General features: G+C 43.6%; 1 protein-coding gene across 1 annotated transcript in view; it reads right to left on the reverse strand.

Moving 5' to 3' along the window:
• Window positions 1–25,208, reverse strand: part of LOC124592114 (torsin-1A-like) — an 88,596-nt gene that overhangs the window by 58,431 nt on the left and 4,957 nt on the right. The window contains exon 3 of the mRNA XM_047131805.1: window positions 18,112–18,374. Coding sequence (XP_046987761.1) covers window positions 18,112–18,374 — 263 coding nt within the window. The remainder of the gene's footprint in view (window positions 1–18,111; window positions 18,375–25,208) is intronic.

Consider the following 25,208-nt stretch of genomic DNA (forward strand, 5'->3'; position numbering starts at 1 on the left):
CAGTGTAGAGAAGAAGAAGAAGAAGAAGAAGAAGAAGAAGATTGAATAATAAGGCAGAAGAGCTTCTTGTCTGTTAGGAAAATTTGGAGAGCTCTGAAAATATAGACATCCTGCGCCGACCTGAGCACCACATAACCATAGGGTCCAAGAAGTTTAATATAAATGGTTACACTCTTGCAGCTCACTCATATAGACCTGAAATGGAAAAAGGCGAGTTCTTACATTCATTAAGACAAGTAGATTTTGTAGTGATCAGCACACAGATGAGAGCTTGTAAATTAAAACTGAAAAACGTTCACTGTTTATGAGGAATTGGATACCCTAATGTGCTATTTGTCAGACAGGCAGCAGACAGTTAAGAGTAAGTGGTTATTTCAATGTAGATTTTCTAAAGGATTCTTGTAGGAAAAATGATCTGGACAACTTATCTGGATCCTACAATTTGACAAACTTCCAACACAGGTCGATAAATAGAGAAGGAAGTTCTTTGCTGAAGCTCAAATTAAGAAAATAACTATATACTCAATGCTCTCTCTGATCATGATGCACAATTAGTTATGATAAATGACATAGTATCTTACCATATAGATAACTCACAGTGTAAATCAGTTAGAATAATTAATGATCCCATAACAAACATTTTTAAGAATAGTAAGAATAATTTACAGGTGATGACCTCAGATGAAAATTACAATAAAGAAAATGCTAACATAAAACTTAATCCATTCCATGATAAATTTATATCATTATTTGTGTACAGAAAGTTCTGGTTGAGAATTATGAATTATTTAGGAATGAAGGCTGAAGTGCTGCGTCGTCGACAGGTACTTGAACAAAAGGTACAGAGCTGGGCTAACTTTTGGAATGCACTTCCTTTTTGATTTGGAGGAAAACATGCACATGAACACACACTTACCTGCACACAATTCTTTTCTGGCCCAAGGTAAGTGTACTAGGTTGAGGTGGAAGTGTTGGTTGGTTGGTTTAAAGGCGGGAGAAGGGAACAAACTACGAGGTCATCGGTCCCTTGTTCCTAATAAAACAGTGCCACAAGTTTGAGAATAAAACGGACGAAACATATAACACAAAACAGAAAGAAAGGAAAAGCCATAAGAACAAAGAGAAGGCAACGAACACTAAAAGGAACAAAAGAGGACACGAAAACAGAGACACTAGAAACAGAAGAGAGTAAAACATGAAAGCAGATTACAGTGGCTGGCCAATCAGGAAAATAGAAAGCCAACCCCTCTGCAACACATTAAAAACTTCCACCCTAAAAGCACTAGGGTGGAAGAGACAGAGGGACAAAGGACATGTGTTAAAACCTATATAGAAGTATAAAACCCACTCTGATGGATAAAATGTAAAACTAAATCTGCTGTGGAGGCATTGTCGCCCAACACCGAAGGCAGGGTGCTGGGAAAGTTAAAAGTCTGCCGCAGAGCGGCTTAAAGTGGGTAGTCCAGCAAGAGGTGGACTACTGTCATTTGGGAGCCACAGCGACACTGAGGTGGGTCCTCGCGACGGATGACCAGAGGGTGGCGAGGGAAGCACTGGTCGATAGCTTGTAGCCTGCTCAATGAGTCAGTACACAGGAGAAATGATATGCCAGGGCTGCAGTGACAAACTGCAGCCAACTGGCAAGGAGTGCTGCTCAACATGTCCTCCATGAACACATGCGAAGCCTATGTCACCATCAGCTATTGAGCCGTCGGTGTAAACCAATTCAGAGCCCCAGAACACGTCAAGAATCGAGAGGAAGTGTCAGCGGAGAGCAGCGGGGTTAACAGAGTCATTAGGGCCATGCAAAAGGTCCAGACGAAGCTACGACTGAGGCGTGTACACCATGGAGGCGTATGCAAACGGACCGCAAGCAGAGGTGGTACAGGGAAGAACTCCAGTTCATAGAGAAGGGACTGCACATGAACTGCAGTCATTAGCCCCGATCTGGGCCGCCGATGCGGGAGATGGACTGCTACGGGCGGGAAAAGGAGTCGGTTATTCGGATGCGCAGGGGATCTATGAATGTGTGCTGCATAACTGGCGAGCAGTTGCACACGTCTAATCTGTAGTGGAGGGACACCAGCCTCCACCAGTATGCTGGTTACCGACCTCGTCCTAAAAGCTCCTGTCTCAAACTGAACCCCACAGTGGAGCACAGGGTCGAGTAAATGCAATGCTGAAGGTGCTGCCGAACCATAAACCACACTCCCATAGTCAATATGGGATTGGACAAGGGCTCTGTAGAGCTGCAGCAGTGTGCAGCAATCTGCACCCCAATTGGTGTTGCTCAGGCAATGGAGGGCATTGAGGTTCTGCCAGCACTTCTGCTTAAGCTGACAAAGATGAGGGAGCCAAGTCCATCGAGTGTCGAAAACCAGTCCTAGGAATTTATATGTCTCCACTACAGTGAGTAGATTGTCATTAAGGTAAAGTGTGGGTTCCGGATGAACGGTACAGTGCCGACAGAATTGCACGACACACGACTTTGCGGCCGAAAACTGGAAGCCAAGGGCTAGAGCCCATGACTGCACCTCGAAAATGGCTCCCTGGGGGTGCCGCTCAGCAACAACAGTACTGGAGCAGCAGTACGAAATGCAGAAGTCGTCTGCATACAGAGATAGTGAGACGGATGGCCCGACTGCTGCTGCTAGACCATCAATGGCCACTAAAAATAGAGAGACACTCAATACAGAGTCCTGCAGGACTCCATTCTCCTGGATATAGATGGAACTATGGGAGTCACCAACTTGGAAATGGAAAGTATGGAGCGACAGGAAGTTTTGGATAAAAATCGGGAGCGGTCCCCGGAGACCCCACTCATAAAATGTGGCAAGGATATGATGTTGCCAAGTCGTGTAGTATGCTTTACGTAAGTCAAAAAACACGGCAATCAGGCGTTGCCGTCTGGAAAAGGCTGTTCGGATGGCAGACTCGATGGTCACAAGATTATCAGTGGTGGAAGCCGCCCTGACATGGAGCCAGCAAGCCATGAGACTCTAGGACCCAACCCAACCGCCGACATACCGTACGTTCCAGCAGCTTACAAAGAACGTCGGTGACACTGACGGGCCGATAGCTATCCACATCGAGTGGGTTTTTACTGGGTTTGAGCACCGGAATGATGGTGCTCTCCTGCTACTGTGATGGCAAGATGCCATCGCACCAGATTCGGTTGAAGATGACAAGAAGATGTCGCTTGTAGTCAGATGAGATGTTTTCTCACCTGGCTGTGGATGCGATCAGGCTCGGGAGCTGTGTCGAGGCATTGTGCAAGGGCACTGAGGAGCTCCCACTCCGTAAATGGGGTGTTATAGGATCACTGCAGTATGTAGTCAATGAGAGGACATTCCGTTCCAGCCGCCATTTGAGTGTGTGAAAGGCTGGAGGGCAATTCTTCAATGCAGAGGCTCGATCAAAGTGCTCAGCAATCGTGTTTGCGTCAGTACATAACTTGCCATTTACGGTAACACTGGAGACAGCTGTTGGGGCCTGGTAACCGAAAAGAAGTTTGATCTTTGTCCAGACTTGGGAAGGTGCCGTGTGGCACCCAATGGTGGAGACGTATCTCTCCCGACACTCCCTTCTTCCGTCGTTTGATAAGGTAGCGAGCACGGGCACGGAGCCGTTTAAAGGCTATGAGGTGCTCCAGGGAAGGGTGCTGCTTATGCCGCTGTAGAGCTCACCGACACTCCTCAATTGCTTCAAGGACTTCCGGCGACCACTGAGGGACTGCCTTACGCCTTGGGCAGCCTAAAGAGAGAGAGATCGCATTTTCTGCAGCAGAAACAATTGTGCTAGTCACCTGCTCAACCATCACATCGATGTTACCATGTGGGGGAGATTCAGTGGTGACAGCAGAGGTGAAAGTTCCCCAGTCCGCCTTGTTCAAAGCCCATCTGGGCAGGCATCGGTGTGCCTGACGCCGGGGCAGTGACAGAAAGATGGGAAGTGGTCACTACCACACAGGTCAACGTGTGCTCTCCAGTGGATAGATGGGAGAAGTCCTGGGCTGCAAATTGATAAATCAGTGGCCACGTAACTACCATGAGTCACACTGAAATGTATGGCGGCCACAGTATTTAAGAGGCAGAGGTAAAATTGCGACAGTAAAGTTTCGACATCTCTGCCTCGGCCAGTAAGCATGGTACCACCCCACAAGGGGTTATGAGCATTAAAATCTCCCAGAAGTAGGAAAGGTTTAGGGAGTTGATGAATCAGTGCAGCTAATACATTCAGGGGTACTGCACCATCTGGAAGAAGATATACACCACAGGCAGTTATTTCCTGCATCTTCCTTATTCTGACAGCCACAGCTTCAAGAGGGGTTCGAAGGGGCACATGTTCACTACATACCGAGTTTAGGACATAAATGCAAGATCCACCTGACACTCGATTATAGTCGCTACGGTTCCTGTAATATCCCTTATAGCTGCAGAGGGCAGGGGTCTGCATTGCTGGGAACTAGGTTTCCTGGAGGGCAAGGCAGATAGCAGGTTAAAGCTCAAAAGTAGCCGTAGCTCAGCCAGGGGATGGAAAGAATCGCTGCAATTACACTGGAGGATGATGTCATCGTGAGACTGGGAAGGCACGGAACATTCAATTAGGCAGTTTACACCTCAGGGTCACCTGCTGCCACCGACTTATTACCCGAGCAGTCCATATGCATTCTGTCTGAGGGTCTGGCGAGGTATAGGTCGTAAGCGAACGCCAAAATCTCCACCCCATCCTCAGCCGCAGAGCTCGTAGGTAACAGTGGTGTGGGTGCCACCGCAATTTACTTGGTCTTCGAGGTTTTCTTTTTGGATTTCTCTCGCCACTCCTTGGGTTTTCCTGGCTGGGGGGACTTCACTGGCTCAGTCTCCGGGATGAGCGTGAAGCCGTATGACCAGCTGCTTTTGGGCTCTTCAGCCACTGGCAGGTGTCGTCTTTCCCACTAAAAAAAAACTGGGAAAAGAGTGACCCAAGGGACCCCTTCCTAGTGAGAGAAGCCGAAGAAGACTGATGGTTGGGGGGTGTTGCTCCTGAAGTAGGTGGTGCAGGAGCAACAGGGAGGGAAATGCCCGCCACAGTTCAAGGGGGCAGGTGTAGTCCTCTGGCTCTGAGAAGTGACCTGGGTTGGCAGAGCTAATGGTGCCAGAACTATTGCAGCAGCGGCTTAAGACGATGTCATACGCACAGGATGCAGGCATTCAAATTTTCTCTTAGCCTCAGTGTAGGTCAGCCTGTCCAGGGTCTAGTACTCCACGATTTTCCTTTCTTTCTGGAGAATCCTGCAGTCAGGCGAGCAAGGCGAATGGTGCTCTCCACAGTTGACACAGATGGGAGGCGGGGCACATGGAGTATTGGGATGTGCTGGGCGTCCACAATCTCGACATGTGACGCTAGAAGTACAGCGGGAAGACATATGGCCGAACTTCCAGCACTTAAAGCATCGCATCGGGGGAGGGATATAGGGCTTTACATCACACTGGTAGACCATCACCTTGACCTTCTCAGGCAATGTATTACCCTCAAAGGCCAAGATGAAGGGCCGGTGGCAAACTGATTATCCTTTGGACCCCAGTGGACACGTCAAGACGAAATGTACACATCACCGCTCTAAATTGGCATACAGCTCATTGTCGGACTGCAAAAGAAGGTCTCTATGAAATATGATACCCTGGACCATATTTAAGCTCTTACGGCGTGTGATGGTTACAGAAACATCCCCCAGCTTGGAACAAGCGAGTAACTCCTGTGACTGGGCAGAGAGTGCTGTTTTGATCAAGACTGACCCAGATCTCATTTTGGACAAGCCCTCCACCTCCCCGAACTTGTCCTCTAAATGCTCAACAAAAAACTGAGGCTTCATCGTCATGAAAGATTCCCCATCAGCTCTCGAACATACAAGGTACCAGGGTGAGTAAGATCTACTGCCATCCTTAGCCTGATGATCCTCCCATGGTGTGGCCAGGGAGGGGAACGATTTGGGGTCATACTTCTGTGCGATGAAGTGAGCTCATGATCGCTTAGAGATTGCAGGCATTTCACCACTAGCAAGAGATGATGGACTACGCTTCATTGCGTGTCAGCAGCCCTGATGCCACCCACTAAAACCAGGGGCCCTCCCCACAGAGGCCACCCTGCCGCAGCAAAGGCCACCTGGCAGGATGGCATTTGCCGGGAGTCCTGATGCCCCCATGGGGATGGGCATCTACTCCTTGGCATACGTGGCTAAAGACCTTAATGCACGATGGACACGATGTACCTTGCAAGGCACCCTTCCCCAATTGGCTCGCTCTTCAGGAAAATTTTGAAGAATGAAGGTCAAACCCTACAGGGGACAATCACATAAAGGCCGAAACGTGTGAAACTCCTTTTAGTCGCCTCTTACAACAGGCAGGAATACCTCGGGCCTATTCTAACCCCCAGACCCGCAGGGGGAGAGGTGGGAGTGTGGGATGGGGAGGAATGAGAGATGGAGAGAGGCAGGAGATAGCGAGGGGTTGGGGGAAGTGACTAGCAGCTCATGGAGGAGTTGGGAGCCATCTGTGGGCTAGCTAGGAGTGCAGATAGAGGGGGCAGGTGGCAGACTGCTCCGCACATGATTTCGTAGACTAGGCGTGAGATAACAGCACAAAACTGGCTGATATGGGGACACAAACTGGGTGGAAAACTGGGTGCACGTGCAGTGTATGCGTGCGTGTGCACGCGCGCGCACACACACACACACACACACACACACACACACACACACGAGCGCGCGTGCACAAACTAGGGGGTGGGAGATGAGTGTTGGAAGGGGGGGGGGGGGGGGGAGGGAGATCATCGAGTTACCTTAGGTTTACGCCACAAGGGTTACAGGAGCAAAGGATGTGCTGTAAATATAGCTTCCATCGGTCATCTCCATTACGACAGCTGTGCGCACAACTCCATGTGCCATGCAACTCCCAATAACAGCATAACACTCTTCTGGCAACTCAAAACCCTCCTTCCATCACATATCACTCCCAATCTGCCAGTCCTTGTTTCCTTTTTATCTCCTACATGCAACGATAAATCACGCAATTGGATTTATTTCATGAGCCTGATGATATACCATGTGCGATCAAACATACCCCAGTGCCAACACTACCCCCTGACCCAATGTAATTCCTTTCATTCCTTACACACGTCAATGTTATTCGACTCCCCCTACAACCACCTGACACCTTTACTCACCACTTTCAATGCCAACTTCTTTCCTCAGTACTGCCCCTCCCCCCTTCCCCCACGCTCTCTACATTGGCCCCCTTCCTCTATTTATCTGAACCAGTTCAGAAAAATTCCCAACCACAACCAAAAACCTGTCCCGCATGCTGTTAAAATGCTGCCTAAGCCCCCCCCCCCTCCCCCATAGTCTAACCAATAAAATCCTTATTTCTGCATCTCACCCTTCCTTCCACAATAACCATCTTTTCTGATTCCGCTAGTCCCTTTCCCTCACAAACCTGGTTCTACAAAAAAAATCTCCATGGCACAGGCATCCCTGAACCACCTCCACTCCCTCTGCAAAATACTGTTACTATGCAATCACCACTGCCTACATCTCATCACCCAAATTGGAATCCTGACACTCCCAACACCTTGAAGAATACTCCAAACCCCACCTCCACAACTTATCCATCCCGCTGACATCCTATTCCCACCCTGAGGCACCACTATCCAACCCCCATGTTACCTGCAGTGCTCCTCCTCATCAACCCCTCATAGCACCCAGTACCTGCCTAGCCGACCTTCTCAACCTCCTACATCCTCCAAAACCCCCTACCAACACTCCATCAAAACCGTGGCCAAAATATTACCAGAACATTGTTGTTAACCTATCCACCAAAAGTTTCAGCCCCCACAGAAATTTCAGTCCTATACAAAGGTCTCAATTCAGCCCTACTCCCAGGTCTAACCATGCTAGACTTGTGACATACCTACTCGCCTTCTCCTGCCCCCTACAGTGGAAACACTTCTTTGCCCCCATCCCCTGGTCAACTTCCAGGAACTCCTAACTTCCAACCTGGCCTCACCATTCTTCCTCAGGTCCCTCCCTAAGAACAACAACCTTTCAACAAAAGAAAGGACTGCCCTACACAACCTAAAAGCAGATCCCGACCTGATCATCCTTCGAGCAGACAAAGGTTACACCACTGTTATGATGAACTGGAGTGACTATCTGGCAGAAGGCCTCTGCCTGTTGTCCAACACCTCCGCCTACGAGCTCTGCCAAAGTGATCCCATTCCGGAAGTCCGTTCCCAGAACCTCACCCCTGAATCCATCTCCCTATTCACCCCAACAACAGCTTCCACACCAACATTCTACATGCTCCACAAAATCCACAAACCTAACAATCCTGGGCACCCCACTGTGGCTGGTTACAGTGCCCCCACCAAAAGAATCTCGGCTCTTGTTAATCAACATCCCCAATGGTTTGTCCAAAACCTAACTTCTCACATTAAAGATACCAATAGCTTCCTGCATTGGCTCTGCACCATCCCCACAACCCTACCTCCTAGATCCTTGCTCGTCACTGTTGATACAAGCTCCCTATACACCATCATTCCTCATGCACATGGCCTTGCTACAACTGAACCCTATTTCCAATGCCCCGCAGATCTCAAACCAACCACTTCATTCCTCGCACACTTAACCAACTACGTCCTAAACCATAATTGCTTCACTTTTGAAGTGAAAGTATACAAACAAATTCATGGCAGAGCCAAGAGGACCCGCATGGTATCCTCCTATGCCAACCTCTTCATAGGTCACCACGAGGAAACATTCCTAGCTTCCCAAAACTCCAAGCCTCTTGTCTGGTTCAGGTTTATTGATGACATCTTCATATTCTGGACGCAAGACCAAGACAAATTATCCTCATTCCCCCACAACCTCAACACCTTCTCTCCCATCCACTTCACCTGGTCCTCCTCGATCCATCATGCCACCTTCCAAGATGTCGATCTCCTCCTCTCATATGGCTCCATCCACACCACGGTCCACATCAAACCCACCAATCATCAACGTGCCTACACTTTGACAGCTGCCACACCCCTTCCACATCAAAAAATCCCTCCCACACAGCCTGGTCACCCGTGGTAGACACATCTGCAGTGATACGAACACTCTCACCCAGTACGCTGAAGGCCACACAAAGGCTTTCGCAGACAGGCAATAACTTCCTGATTCCCAAACAGGACTCCCGTGCCATATCCTCACACATACCCGCCTCCTTGTAATGCACTACCACCCCGGACTGGAATGACTGCACCATGTCTTTCGTCAGGGCTTTGGTTATCTATCATGCCCTGAAATGACAGACATCCTACCCAAGATATATACAACCACCCCCCATCCAGCCTACTCAACATCCTAGTTCATCCCTAAGCCGCTCCCTCTCCCAAACCCCTGCCACAGGGATCATACCTCTGTGGAACCCCCAGTTGCAAGACCTGCCCAATCTGCCCACCCAGCAACACCCACCCCAGTCTTGCCACAGGCTTATACTACCCCATCAGAGGCTGGGCCACCTGTGAAAGCAGCCATGTTACATACCAGCTCTGCTGCAACCACTACACAGCATTTTACACTGATATGACAACCAACCTGGTGTCAACTAGAATGAATCACCACCGCCAAACTACTGCCAAAAACAAGCTTGGCCACTCAGTGGCACATCACTCAGCAGAGTGTGACAGACGAGATTTCTATAGCTGCTTCACAACCTGTGCCATCTGGATCCTCCCCACCACCATCAGGTTTTCTGGGCTGCGCAATGGGAGCTATCCTTACAGTGCATCCTTTGCTCCAGTAACCTTACTAAGATAACTCGTTGCCCCCCCCCCCCCCTCCCGTGTGTGTTAATTTGTGTCACCTACATCAGCTGGTTGCATGTTGTTATCTCAAGCCCTAGCCTATGAAACTGTATGCCCAGCTGTCCACCACCTGCCCCCTCTACCTGCATCCCTAGATAGCCCACAGCCAAACTCTGTACCTTTTGTTTGTGTACCTATTGATGACGCAGCACTTCTGCCTTTCAGTGAGTCATCTCCTTTATTCCTAAATAATTCGTTATATCATTTTTTCATCATTTGAAAACAATTTTCCACATAAGCTAATCAGTAAGAACTTTAAATGGCTACATAAGAAAACCATGGATCTCTAGAAGGTTAAAGAAAAAGGATTTGTTATCCACTGGAAAGAATAAGTAAAGATTCTGCAATAGCTGCACACTATGAGAACTACTCTTAAATTCTTAAGAAATATTAATAAAAATCAAGGAACATGCATGTTACGCCAGGACTTAAAATTCTGGCAACAGACTCAAGGCTACATGGAAAGTAGTGAAACGAGACATAGAGCAACAAGCCATGGAAAACAACAAAATCATTATTAACTTTAATGGAAAGGCTATACATGACCAGTAACAGGTAGTAGACATGCTTAACTATAATTTCTTAAATGTATTAGAAAATAAAGGGACAAAATGTCCTAGAAAAAAATGGAAAGAGTATGATGAACAAGCAACTTGCATAAAATTCAATTAGATGAATGACTCATCCATTTCTTCTTTTGGAATTAAGAAATTTATATGTTCTCCGAAAAATAAAAGCTCATCTCGATTTGATGTAGGTTCCAACAGAGTACTGGCAACTTTCACCTATGTAATAAGAATCGTCTTTTCTGAAATATGTAATGCATCACTAACTCAGGGCATTTTTCCAGGGAGACTGGAATATGCCTTTGCTAAATCTCGGTATAGAGATGTCAATAACTACCCACCCATTTCACTACAGACATCAATTTTTAAAATTTTTCGTAAGGTCAGGTACGTTAGAATAGTATCCCATGTGAGTAACAATAATATCCTCAGTAAATCACAGTTTGGATTTCTGAAGAGTTGCTCAATTGAGAATGTCATTTGCACATTCACTCACTCAATTTTACAACCACTAAATAACAAAATAGCACCAGTTGGTATTCTGTCTGACTTATTTTACACATTTGACTGTGTAAATCACAATAAACCAATACATAATGTCACATATAACTAAACAATGCAAAAAGTCACAATAAATTCAACCAGTGTAAGCAAGATAAATTCTTTTGACGGGGGAGAAATAACTTATGAGGTTCCAGAAGGCTCAATCTTAAATCCACCATTGTTCCTCATACATGTAAACAACTTTCCGTCTAAAATACACGGTGTCCATAATGAAAGTTCCAGTTCCAAGAGGCTGCAGAAGGAGAACCACTGCTCAGAATCAAATTTGAACAGCATATTACTGACACAGGCGGAAACATCATGGGGGGAGGAAAGAAAAGATTAACGAAAATAATAGGTGGCACTGAATGCATCAGAATATGCACACCAACAGATGTGCGGCACATGGCTGTTCGTCAATTTGCATCTGAGACATCCAACATGAATGTCTCCATGAAGGATAGCGTGCCACTGATGGTGACTGGACACCGGAGCACCATAGAAGTTCCAGACACTCAAGAGTATGAAAAAAGCTGTTGGTCCAATATCTGCTAATGGTCTGTAGAAAAATGATTACAAAATTTGAAAAGGCAGATTCTTCTGAAATGCAGTGTGGAAGAGAGACAAGAGCAGTTGATACGGTGTCTGTCTAAAATGTGGTCCCACCACTGCAGGAGGGGTCAAGCGGTGGTGTGCAAACATGCAGTGCATGGGGAATTGCCTGAACATTGGACACGCCTGCAGCACGGTGCATAAAATCCTACAAAACATTCTGCACTCCTATTCATACAAAATCATCCATGTTCAGGAGTTACTTCTTGCTGACCTGCCAGCACAACAAATGTTCACTCTGGAATTTCTGGCTCAAGCGGAAGTGGACAATAAACAGTCAATGAATATTCTATGGGAAGACAAAGGCGATTTCCATCTCTGAGAACATCTCAAAATGCAGAACTACAGAATATGGGTGATGGAAAATTCAAATGCACATCAACCAGTCCCTCTTCATTCTGCAAAGGTGGATTGATGACATCTACATCTATATGAATACTCTGCAAATCACATTTCAGTGCCTGGCAGAGTGTTCATCGAACCACCTTCACAATAATTTTCTATTGTTTCAATCTAGTACCGCGTGCGTAAAAAACAAACACCTATAATCTTTCTATGCGAACTCTGATTCCCCTCATTTTATGATGATGATCATTTCTCTCGAAGTACGTTGATGGCAACAAAATATTTTCGCATTCTGAGGAGAAAATTGGTGACTGAAATTTCATAGGAAGATTCTGCTGCAGCGAAAAACGCCTTTGTTTTAATTATGTTCACACCAAATCCTGTATCATTTCAGTGACACTCTCTCACCTACTTCTCAGTAATACAAAACATGCTGCTCTTCTTTGAACTTTCTTGATGTACCCTGTCAATCTGATCTGGTAAAGATCCCACACATCACAGCAGTATTCTCGAAGTGGACGGACAAGGGTAGTGCAGGCAGTCTCTCTAGATATGTTTCCCACCAATGAAACACAGTCTTTGGTTAACCTTCCCCACAACATTTTCTATGTGTTCCTTCCAATTTAAGTTGTTTGTAATTTTAATTCCTAAGTATTTAGTTGAATTTAGAGGCTTTAGATTTCACTGATTTATTGTGTAATCAAGTTTAAAAGATTCCTTTTAGCACTGATGTGGATGACCTCATACTTTTCGTTATTTACGGTCAATTGCCAATTTTCGCACCATACAGATATCTTTTCTAAATCATTTTGCAATTTGTTTTGATCTCCTGATGACTTTAGTAGTCGATAAACAACAGCAACATCTGCAAACAACCTAAGACGGCAGCTCACATTGCCTCCCAAATTGTTTATATAGATAAGGATCAGCAATGGGCATATAACACTGCCTCGGGGGAACTCCAGAAATCACATCTGTTTTACTCGATGACTTTCCATCAATTACTACCAACTGTGACCTCTCCAACAGTAAATCACAAATCCAGTCACATAACTGAGACGATATTCCATACACATGCAATTTAACTACAAGCCGCTTATGTGCTACCGTGTCAAAAACCTTCTAGAAATACAGAATCAATTTGAAATCCCTTGTCAACAGCATTCAAGGCTTCGTGTGAGTAACGGGCCAGTAGTGTTTCACAAGAACGATGTTTGCTAAATATGTGTTGACTGAGTTAATGGACCATTCTCTCTGAGATAATTCATAATGTTCGAACACAATATATGTTCACAATTTTAAACATGGCTGCAAAACAGCAACTGAGTAATTCACAATAGATAGAAAATATATGTTCCATGATCCTGCTACATATCGATGTTAGGTATATGGGCCTGTAATTTAGTGGATTACTCCTACTACCTTTCTGGTGTGACCTGTGCAACTTTCCAGTCTTAGGGTACAGATGTTTTGTCCCGCGAACATCTGTATATGGAGCTATTGTATCAGCATACTCTTAAAGGAATCTAAATGGTATACAGTCTGGATTGGAAGACTTGCTTTCATTAAGTGATTTAAGTTGCTTCACTACTCCGACGATATCTACTTCTATGTTACTCATATTGGCAGCTGTTCTTGATTCGAATTCTGGAATATTTACTTCGTCGTCTTTGGTGAAGGAATTTCGGAAGACTGTGCTTAGTAACTTCGGCAGCACTGTCTTCTATAGTATTTCCACTGTTAATTGCGCAGAGGAAGTGCTGATTTTGTCTTGCCGCTAGCATACTTCACTTACGACCAGAATCTCTTTGGATTTTCTGCCAGGTTTCAAGACAAAGTTCCATTGTATTATAATCACCTCACATTGAAGTCTGCACTAAATTTCTAGCTTCTGTAAAAGATTGCCGATCTTGGAGATTTTATGTCCCTTTAAATCTGGCATCTTTTTTCACTGTTTCTGCAATAATGTTCTGACCATGTTTGTGTACCGAGGAGGATCAGCTCCACTGTTTATTAATTTAATTGGTACAAATCTCTCAATTGCTGCCAATACTATTTCTTTGAATTCAAACCACATCTGGTCTACACCTACATTGTTAATTTGGAAGGAGTGGAGATTATCTCTCAGAAAGGTATCATGTGAATTTTTATCTGCTTTTTTGAATAGGTAAATTTTTTGTTTATTTCTGTAGGATTATCATTTATCATAGGGCCATATTTTTCTGAGATGATTCATGCAGGTCCTCTTACACATACTGTCCCTGGTAAATGCTGTGAGAGTCTTTTGTGCAGTCATTCCAATCCTTCAACAGCATGGATGTGTGGGGTAGCATCATTTTTATGTAATATGGTGCTCCTCTGCACAGTGGACAGTCAGTGAAGTGGAAGCTGTAGAGGCATTTTGGAAATGCTAGAGTTTATCAGCCATCGTTTCCCTACAGCCTGCCCATCCAGACCACCTGTTCTTAATACACTCCTGGAAATGGAAAAAAGAACACATTGACACCGGTGTGTCAGACCCACCATACTTGCTCCGGACACTGCGAGAGGGCTGTACAAGCAATGATCACACGCACGGCACAGCGGACACACCAGGAACCGCGGTGTTGGCCGTCGAATGGCGCTAGCTGCGCAGCATTTGTGCACCGCCGCCGTCAGTGTCAGCCAGTTTGCCGTGGCATACGGAGCTCCATCGCAGTCTTTAACACTGGTAGCATGCCGCGACAGCGTGGACGTGAACCGTATGTGCAGTTGACGGACTTTGAGCGAGGGCGTATAGTGGGCATGCGGGAGGCCGGGTGGACGTACCGCCGAATTGCTCAACACGTGGGGCGTGAGGTCTCCACAGTACATCGATGTTGTCGCCAGTGGTCGGCGGAAGGTGCACGTGGCCGTCGACCTGGGACCGGACCGCAGCGACGCACGGATGCATGCCAAGACCATAGGATCCTACGCAGTGCCGTAGGGGACCGCACCGCCACTTCCCAGCAAATTAGGGACACTGTTGCTCCTGGGGTATCGGCGAGGACCATTCGCAACCGTCTCCATGAAGCTGGGCTACGGTCCCGCACACCGTTAGGCCGTCTTCCGCTCACGCCCCAACATCGTGCAGCCCGCCCCCAGTGGTGTCGCGACAGGCGTGAATGGAGGGACGAATGGAGACGTGTCGTCTTCAGCGATGAGAGTCGCTTCTGCCTTGGTGCCAATGATGGTAGTATGCGTGTTTGGCGCCGTGCAGGTGAGAGCCACAATCATGACTGCATACGACCGAGGCACACAGGGCCAGCACCCGGCATCATGGTGTGGGGAGCGATCTCCTACACTGGCCGTACACCACTGGTGATCGTCGAGGGGACACTGAATAGTGCACGGTACATCCAAACCGTCATCGAACCCATCGTTCTACTATTCCTAGACCGGCAAGGGACCTTGCTGTTCCAACAGGACAATGCACGTCCGCATGTATCCAGTGCCACCCAACGTGCTCTAGAAGGTGTAAGTCAACTACCCTGGCCAACAAGATCTCCGGATCTGTCCCCCATTGAGCATGTTTGGGACTGGATGAAGCGTCGTCTCACGCGGTCTGCACGTCCAGCACGAACGCTGGTCCAACTGAGGCGCCAGGTGGAAATGGCATGGCAAGCCGTTCCACAGGACTACATCCAGCATCTCTACGATCGTCTCCATGGGAGAATAGCAGCCTGCATTGCTGCGAAAGGTGGATATACACTGTACTAGTGCCGACATTGTGCATGCTCTGTTGCCTGTGTCTATGTGCCTGTGGTTCTGTCAGTGTGATCATGTGATGTATCTGACCCCAGGAATGTGTCAATGAAGTTTCCCCTTCCTGGGACAATGAATTCACGGTGTTCTTATTTCAATTTCCAGGAGTGTATGTGTGACTTCTGCCTGTGGGGTTATCTGAAAGATGTCAGGTTCAGTGCTCCAATTACAAATGTAGCTAAACTGAAAACATGCAGTGCGCAATGTGGTACAATTCCACACACTGTCAGGTCGCTTGCGGAGTATGGATGTAGATGTAGACTGCCATGGTGGATGGGATTATCTAACTCACAGTGCCACAACAGTTGACTGCCAAACTTGTGCCATCATCCATTCTGAACAGTTTGGGTAGTGTGCTGTGCAACTCAAACCAGAGCCGCCACATTGTGATTCATCTGTCATTTGTAGCCAACCCTATTTATATCTACTGGTTCATTTTTTTAAAAAATATTTTTATTTTGTTCTATGGCATTTCTCCTTGAGTCAATAATACTGTTCAAATTTGACATCATTCTGAACAATGGTTCTCTATCTAAAGTGTTTTGAAACTGGAACTGTAATTATGAATACCTTGTATAACAAGCAGAATTAGTTCTTTTTGCAAATGACACTAGTATTTTAATCAACCCAGCCAAACATACAGCAAAAGAAGCAACAGTATGCAAGATTCTTAAAACTATTATTTAGTGGTTTTCGGCAAATAACCTCAATCTCAAGGTCAAAAAGACACAACATTTTCAGTTCTGCACATCTAGATGTACTACATCAACACACGGCGAGCAAGTAATAAATAGGGTATAAAAGTCAAAATTTTTAAGTGTCCATATTAATGAGAATTTAAACTGGACAAATACATTTTGGAACTCCAAAAACAACTTCAGCCACATTTGCACTTTGAATTATTGCAAATCTTGGGGAGCGGCAAATAAGTAAGTTGACATATTTTGCATATTTTCATTCAGTAATGTGATATAGGATGATGTTATAGGGTAACTGAACTTTAAGAGAGAACGTCTTCACTGGTAAAAATTTGCTGTAAGAATAATATGTGGTGTTCATCCATGATCATCTTGTAGACATATTGAGATTTTCACTCTGCAGCGGAGTGTGTGCTGATATGAAACTTCCTGGCAGATTAAAACTGTGTGCCGGGCCGAGACTAGAACTCCGGACCTTTGCCTTTTGCGGGCAAGTGCTCTACCAACTGAGCTACCCAAGCACGACTCCCGCCCCATCCTCACAGCTTTACTTCTGCCAGTACCTCGTCTCCTACCTTCCAAACTTTACATAAGCTCTCCTGCGAAAGGCAAAGGTCCTGAGTTCGAGTCTCGGCCCGGCACACAGTTTTAATCTGCCAGGAAGTTTTGTAGACAATGTTTAACAAGTTGGATATTGTGACTATTGCTTCACAGTATATTTATTCCCTCATGAATTTTGTTATAAATAACTCACTGTAGTTCAAAAGGCATAATGATGTACATAATTACATCACCAGAAGAAAAAAATGAAATTCATTACTTCACATTAAAGTTGTCTTTAGCACAAAAAGGAATGCACAATGCTGACAACAAAATTTTTGATCACTAACCCAATGATACAAAAATGTCTGACAGACTGCACAGTTAAATCTGAGAACAAACTGAAAAAGTTTCTCCTTGGGAACTCCTTCCATTCCACAGAAGATTTCCTAATTTTGTAATGTGTAAAAGGGGGATGTTAAACTCCACACGTCTCCTCCCCTTTCGTAGAGTGAAAAATTCATTCTATGTGCAAGGTTTATCAACAATGTAGGAAAAGAGACTGCTACTTGCTGTAAAGAAGGCACATTAAGTTGCAGACATGCATAACTGAAACACTTACAAAGCTTTCAGCCACAGCCCCCATCAATAAAACAGAGACAAAAGAAAGACAGATACACACACTACTCATACACACAAGCAAGTGTACCTCATGTACACATGAACGCCAACTCCAGTGGCTCAGGCCAGAATGCCTGGCATATTTCTCTCTCTCTCTCTCACTCTCTCTCACTCTCTCTTGCTCTCTATCTCTCTGTGGCTACAATTTGCTGCCAGAATTTTTGATATCATATAGAAAACACTACAGATAAAGCACCTGAAGACTCTTAGGAGAGACACCGGGCTTATTTAAATTTCCTCCATCTGATCGAAACAACAATATTCATGGATTAAGAGAGGAAGTCAGTACAGACACAAGGTTAAGGGAGATACAGTAGGAGAGAGTGGAAGGGAACTCAAAGAGAGGTATACGTAAGATCAAACAATACGGTTTTGCATCTAGTAAAAATTCTGACTAAAATGCCTTTATCTTGTTACTTTCCAATACAATGTGAAAACACAGTACTTATTTCTCCTACCTGGTATAAATAAACTTCTTCAATTAAAGGAAAATGAGCTTTCCCAGAAAAAATGTGCACATGTTTATCAGTTTCGCCATTCTTGAATAAGTTCTTCATGATAAACTTTGTAACATAATTCTTCCCACCGCCCGGCCAGCCATGAAAGCTCATCACTAAAGGTTTATGATTATTACCTTTCACATGACTTTTTATCGCATTGACAACTAAGTCATGAGCTATGTGTTGCCCATACAGTTTTTCTTGCAGTTCATAATCCAAACCTGAAAAAGGAAAGAGAATAACAATAACAATCATTTAATGGGGGTTCTTTCAAACTAACCTTAATACAAATAGTTTCATTACAAGAATCAGCTTTAAAGATGGAAAATAAACTCTTCTATCTGTCACATATGGTGATAAAATTAAAATAAACATTAAAAAAATTCACAATACAGTGACTTAACATCTTCGTTACATGACAAGTAGCAATATTTTCCTTTCATAAGATAGTCATTATTCAATCCTCAATTTCCATTGTTTGAAACATTAAGAAACATCTGTTAAGATTGTTCTACAACTGGTTTCAAGGAAACAAAGATAGGTGCTTAGTGTCTCTTCAAGACTGTGTTCTTTATACCCTACATTAACTTAGAAGGAAAATGTACTTGTAAGTGCATAATTGATAAAAGTATTTTTCTACAGATAGTGGATAAATACTTACAAAGTGCCCAGTGACAATGCCAGGTTCCAATTTGACAACTTGGCTGAATGCTGCAGAAAAAGGCTGTCACCCTGGGACTATATGTGTAGAAGAAATATGAATACATAAACTAAAATCAATAAAGTTTAGGTGTAGAATTACTATTTCCAGAAAAAGGCTGGTCAATGAAGGACATCCAGTCCAGTTGGAATAGGACACGAGATTAAGTACACCATAATCTGGATGAAAGAAGTATTCATGTATTTGTCTTAAGTTGTTTATCTAAACCACACGAAACACGGACCAGTGTGGATGCACACAAATCTGAATAATTTTATTCCAGAAAATGAGCCAGTGTCTTGATGTGCTGAGTTGATGGATCTGATGAAGGAACAATGACCATATCAGATGAATAAAATTAATGATTCCCTATCACAACACAACAGAAACATTTCTGTTCCGTAATGTGGTTGGGAAAGGAGTGAGACAGGGTTGTAGCCTCTCCCTGATGTTATTCAATCTGTATATTGAGCAAGCAGTAAAGGAAACAAAAGAAAAATTCGGAGTAGGTATTAAAATTCATGGAGAAGAAGTAAAAACTTTGAGGTTCGCCGATGACATTGTAATTCTGTCAGAGACAGCAAAGGACTTGGAACAGCAGTTGAACGGAATGGACAGTGTCTTGAAAGGAGGATATAAGATGAACATCAACAAAAGCAAAATGAGGATAATGGAATGTAGTCAAATTAAATCGGGTGATGCTGAGGGAATTAGATTAGGAAATGAGACACTTAAAGTAGTAAAGGAGTTTTGCTATTTAGGGAGTAAAATAACTGATGATGGTCGAAGTAGAGAGGATATAAAATGTAGACTGGCAATGGCAAGGAAATCGTTTCTGAAGAAGAGAAATTTGTTAACATCGAATATAGATTTAAGTGTCAGGAAGTCGTTTCTGAAAGTATTTGTATGGAGTGTAGCCATGTATGGAAGTGAAACATGGACGATAACTAGTTTGGACAAGAAGAGAATAGAAGCTTTCGAAATGTGGTGCTACAGAAGAATGCTGAAGATAAGGTGGGTAGATCACGTAACTAATAAGGAGGTACTGAATAGGATTGGGGAGAAGAGAAGTTTGTGGCACAGTTTGACTAGAAGAAGGGATCGGTTGGTAGGACATGTTTTGAGGCATCAAGGGCTCACAAATTTAGCATTGGAGGGCAGCATCGAGGGTAAAAATCTTAGAGGGAGACCAAGAGATGAATACACTAAGCAGATTCAGAAGGATGTAGGTTGCAGTAGGTACTGGGAGATGAAGAAGCTTGCACAGGATAGAGTAGCATGGAGAGCTGCATCAAACCAGTCTCAGGACTGAAGACCACAACAACAACAACAACAACAATGTTCAACATTAATGTCGTAAGTACTCCACCCACTGTCTTGTCAAGTAACATTGTACCGCACATTTAAGTAAACCTACTCATTTCACACTGCAGGGGTATCCATGCTAAGATCCCCGAATAGTCTTGCTTTTTTAAATTAATGATACCCACAAAGTATCAGGAACAGAAGTTTACTGGAATTGGAAATGATCAGCAGCAAAATACTAAATTCTGATTGGAATACATATCCCAAGGCTAGGATAGGATAGGATAGGTACCACAGATGGTGGTGTATTTATTGACATAAAGACCCCTATAGTATATCGTGAGGTTATTAAAGATGCTGAATGTGGAATAGTCTGGCTAAAGGTAAAGATCAACGGTGAGTAAAACATGGTAATCTGACACTTTTATGGATCACCTGTGTCAGGAGATGCAGTGGCAGGGCCTTCAAACATTACTTAGAGAATACCCGAGGAAGTTTTCTGATCATGCTATTGTAATATGGCGAGACTTAAATATTCCAGACATGGGGAAGTCGTGCAATTAAAGCAGTTGGGTCCTTCCATGTGAAACCAACCAATGGTCTGGTTCTTGACATCTCACAATTTGATACATTTTTATAAATTGGTAGCAGTAGTTGCCTGCATGAAAAACCCCAAATTAATTAATTTTTTCTTTTTTGAATTTTATGTTTTCGAATTATTGATATCGAAAGGTTCCAAAATTATGTGATTTTTGTCACATTTTGAGACCTTATTTGACTTTTAACATTTGAATTGCACAATTTTATTCGGTTTCCTTTAAGCTTTAAAGTATCTAAAACTTCATTAAATTTATAAAATGTGTGTTGTCAAACCAACATCATTTGTTAATGTATGAGCCAGATTTCATGATGATATTCCAATGTGAACATGTTACAATAAATTTTATTTTGCTAGCGAACTTAGTATCCAGCATGTAGTACGTAGGACTTTATGCTTATTATTATGCTGTAATAGAAAGATCAAAGGATGAAAACAAAACAAGGCTGTACCATCACTTATTTTTTATTTCATGACTACTGATTTATTAGATTATCAGAATCCTACATTTAAATTTTGAATCACTTTTAGCTTTCCCTGTTAACTGTGAAAATACTTTAACACACACCATAACAAAACACACTCAATAAAGACAATAAATAATTAACTTAACTGTACCTTTATTTTACAAGTATAATAATATTAATTGATATTATTAATTAAAAATTCCCAAAGCTGTTACTATTTAGTATTGTGTTATTTGAGTGCCTCGCAATAAGACGATACCTATTCATCTTCAACAAGAAAAACATTATGGTGATCCAATTACAATCTCATTAGAGTCTAAGATTATATATTACAGCCTTGTTTTAAATAATGTAACTGTGTCCTCTCAAGCAGTATTACTGATATTACAACATAGTCTTTTCCAAAATAATCTATGAGCTTCTTTGTATCTCTTCACCTAATAGTCTGTATGTTTTTCCAGTGGAAGCTGTGGGGCATATTTAGCAAAATATGATGTCTTTTGGAACAAACAATTTATCTGGTCTTCTTCGGTATGAAAAAGAAGGAACTGATCCACAAGGATGCACAAATATGAGGTTTACTTCTCTTTCTTTTCCAACTCTCAATAGCACACAAGCTGTCCACCTTTTGTTGTCACAACAGTGACAAATCCTACAATCTGGTCAAAAGGCATGGCATCTGCATCTGTGTCAACTTGAATTTTACGAGCATCAAAATCCTGAAAATCATAAATGACTTTTGGTTTAACCAAGGCTTTGCTCACGGGAGTAAATGTATGATACTTCTGAGTCCCTATGACCACTAATGCTTCAAAAGATCTTCTTGTCTAGCTCATTTCTTCTGCAACATGCTCGTCATTTGCCACATTGAAAAAAAGACTGATGGGATATTTGCTTGACACGATTCCAACAGTTGGAAGGGAGTTAATATTTATTATTGTAACTAAGTGTCCACCCATGGTAGCTCAATGGGCAGCGTGACGGGTTGTCAATCCTCTGGGCCCGCGTTCGATTCCCAGCTCGGTCGAGGAATTTTATCCGCCCAAGGACTGAGTGTTGTGCTGTCATCACCATCATCTTATCATACTCATCGACTGCAAGTCGCCGATGTGGTGTCAAATTGAAAGACCAGCACCCAGCGAACGGTCTGCCTGACGGGGGGCCCAAGCCATAGGACTAAATAAATAAATTGTAACTAAAAGATCCTCTGGTTGCAAGGATGTATTAAAAATACAAGATTGATTTTGAGACTCCCAGCCCAATCTTAACACATATATTAATATATACATCTACTTTTGTTAGGTATTATTTTCCCAGAATTACAGATAGCTGTCATTGCCAATCTGGAAATGTGCAAGATCCGAATCAACAACACCACACTAAATGACACTGGTAGCCTGCTGACGACCACTGCCATGTAATTTTGTGTGGTGTTGTGAATGCAGCTCTTGCATGTTTGGTGATCAGTGATAACAGCCAGCTGAGAATTCCAGAAAAAAATAACACCTAACATCAATTAAATATACAGGGTGTCCCATTTATCTTGACCACCCTAAATAACTGTTTATTCAGACACAAATTACAAAATTTTTCAAGCAAATGTTCTTTAGCCATCAGGGGGACATCAGTCAGCATGACAGCCTTCATTGTAGCTTTGTTTTTTTGCAAAGATATGACCTTTTTAAATGGCATGCTTTAATTTTTATTCAGTAATTCATTTCCTCTCCTAAATACTTATCTAAAAATGTATCACAGTGTACCATTCACTGAAATACAATGTTATTAATTAGTAACACAACATTGACGTTGGTGCTCCCAGCACTTAGTGCAGGTACTCGGGCTCATGGAACACATCCATGAGCTGACGTTGACAGAGGACAAATACAAACATAAATAGAATGCACATCAGTGATTCCGTCTACCATCGTTAGTTGTGTGAGTAGAATGTACACCAACGAAATCCTACTCATTTATGGGGAATGTAAGATAGCAGAACAGTAATTGCAATACTGTTTTCTTATGCATGGGTACATTTAGTACTATACGGGTACATTTAGTACAGTAGTTTAGTTGGAAGGAAGTTAATATTTATTATTGTAACTAAGTCCGCCTCTGGTAGCTGAATGGGCAACGTGACGATTTGTCAATCCTCTGGGCCCAGGTTCGATTCCCGGCTGGGTCGAGGAATTTTCTCCGCCCAAGGACTGGCTGTTGTGCTGTCATCACCATCATCTTATCATCCTCATTGACTGCAGGTCGCCGATGTGGCGTCAAATTGGAAGACCGGCACCCGGCGAACGGTCTGCCCGACGGGGGGCCCTAGCCATGCTGTTGTGTGGAGTAGGCATACAGTAAAGGCTATCCTTCCTACAAAGTGCATCGACATAACATCTTCTTGTTGTTGAAGGTAGGTGAAATGCTACGCAAGCAACGGAACTGTACAGAGAGCGATATCCTGATGAGAACCCACCTTCCCGGAGGATGTTTCCTTGTCTTGTTGTGACCCTTCAGGAAATGGGAAGCTCCAACCCACAACAACATAATTGTTGTAGCACTCACACAGACGAAGCTGCCAAAGTTACTGTTCTCACTTCCATTGCAGTGAATCCACATGTGAGCATACGTACGACAGCTTGAACACGTGACTGGCGTTCCTAAAACCAGTGTACATCGTATTCTTACACATTACCAGTTCCATCCTTACCATGTACACTTACAACAAGAATTGCATGGGAATGATTTCCAGAATCATGTACAGTTCTGTCAGTGGGCACAGCAGCAAATCTTCACCAACCCGAACTACTTCTCCAGTGTTCTATTTACCAATGAATGTTCCTTCTCAAACAAAGGACAGGTAAATACAGGGAACATGCATTATTGGTCCAGCGAGAACCCACGATGGCTTAGACAGATGGAACATCAGTGTCAGTGGAGAGTTCACATCTGGTGTGGGATGCTTGGTACTAAAATTATTGGCCCTTATTTCATCAATGGTAGTCTAAACAGCACAGCATATGCCAACTTCCACAGACTGGTTCTTCCTCCTCTTCTGGATGAAGTGCTGCTAAGAACCAGAATACTTATGTGGTATCAACACGATGGATGTCCAGCACATAATGCCTTGCGTGCACGTCATGTTCTGAATGGAAGGTATCCTGCCAGATGGATTGGTCGAGGAGGAACAGTTACTTGGCCTGCTATGTCTCCAGATTTAAATCATCTGGATTTTTTTCTTTGGGGATGCATTAAAGACGTTGCCTATCACGATATTTCAACAACTCCAGAGGACATTTTTGCAGGAACGTATCGTACTTACTTGTAACTCTCTTCAGCAGGCAACACTGGAAGCAGTAAATAATTCTTTCACTCAACGAGTGCACCAGTGTATTAGTGTCCAGGGTCACCACTTTGAGCACCTTCGAATGTTCTACTCCTGGGCAATGGTACAGGAGAGTCAAAGTCAATTTTGTGTTATGTTTTGACTTGGTTTTCATTTGTTTTCTGACAACTCCAGCAAGTGAACGAGTTTGTGATCCCGGGCTCAAAGTCAATGTTCTGTTATGTAATTAATAACGTTGTGTCTCAGTGAGGGGTATACTGTGATACATATTTGAATAGATATTTCAGAGAGCAAATGAATTACTGAATAAAAAATACAGGGTGCCATTTAAAAAAGTCATACTGCTGTTCATATCTTTGTAAAAAACAATGCTACAATGAAGGCAATCATGCTCATTGATATCTCCCTGACAGGTCAAGAAAATTTGCTTGAAACATCTTGTAATTTGCATCTGGACAAACAGTTATTTAGGGTGGTCAAGATAAATAGGACACCCTGTATATTAACATGAGTTAATATTCAATTAGTCATAGGATTCTGCAAACTAGCTTTGAATTCAAGCCTTTTTAATGTGCAGCGAACCCCTTTCCATGTGTAGTAGCATAAAAATGCCATTCTGCCTCAATTCCTGTCAAATCTTCAAAG

The sequence above is a fragment of the Schistocerca americana genome, chromosome 2 (assembly GCF_021461395.2).
Source record: "Schistocerca americana isolate TAMUIC-IGC-003095 chromosome 2, iqSchAmer2.1, whole genome shotgun sequence".
In the NCBI taxonomy this organism is placed as follows: Eukaryota; Metazoa; Arthropoda; class Insecta; order Orthoptera; family Acrididae; genus Schistocerca; species Schistocerca americana.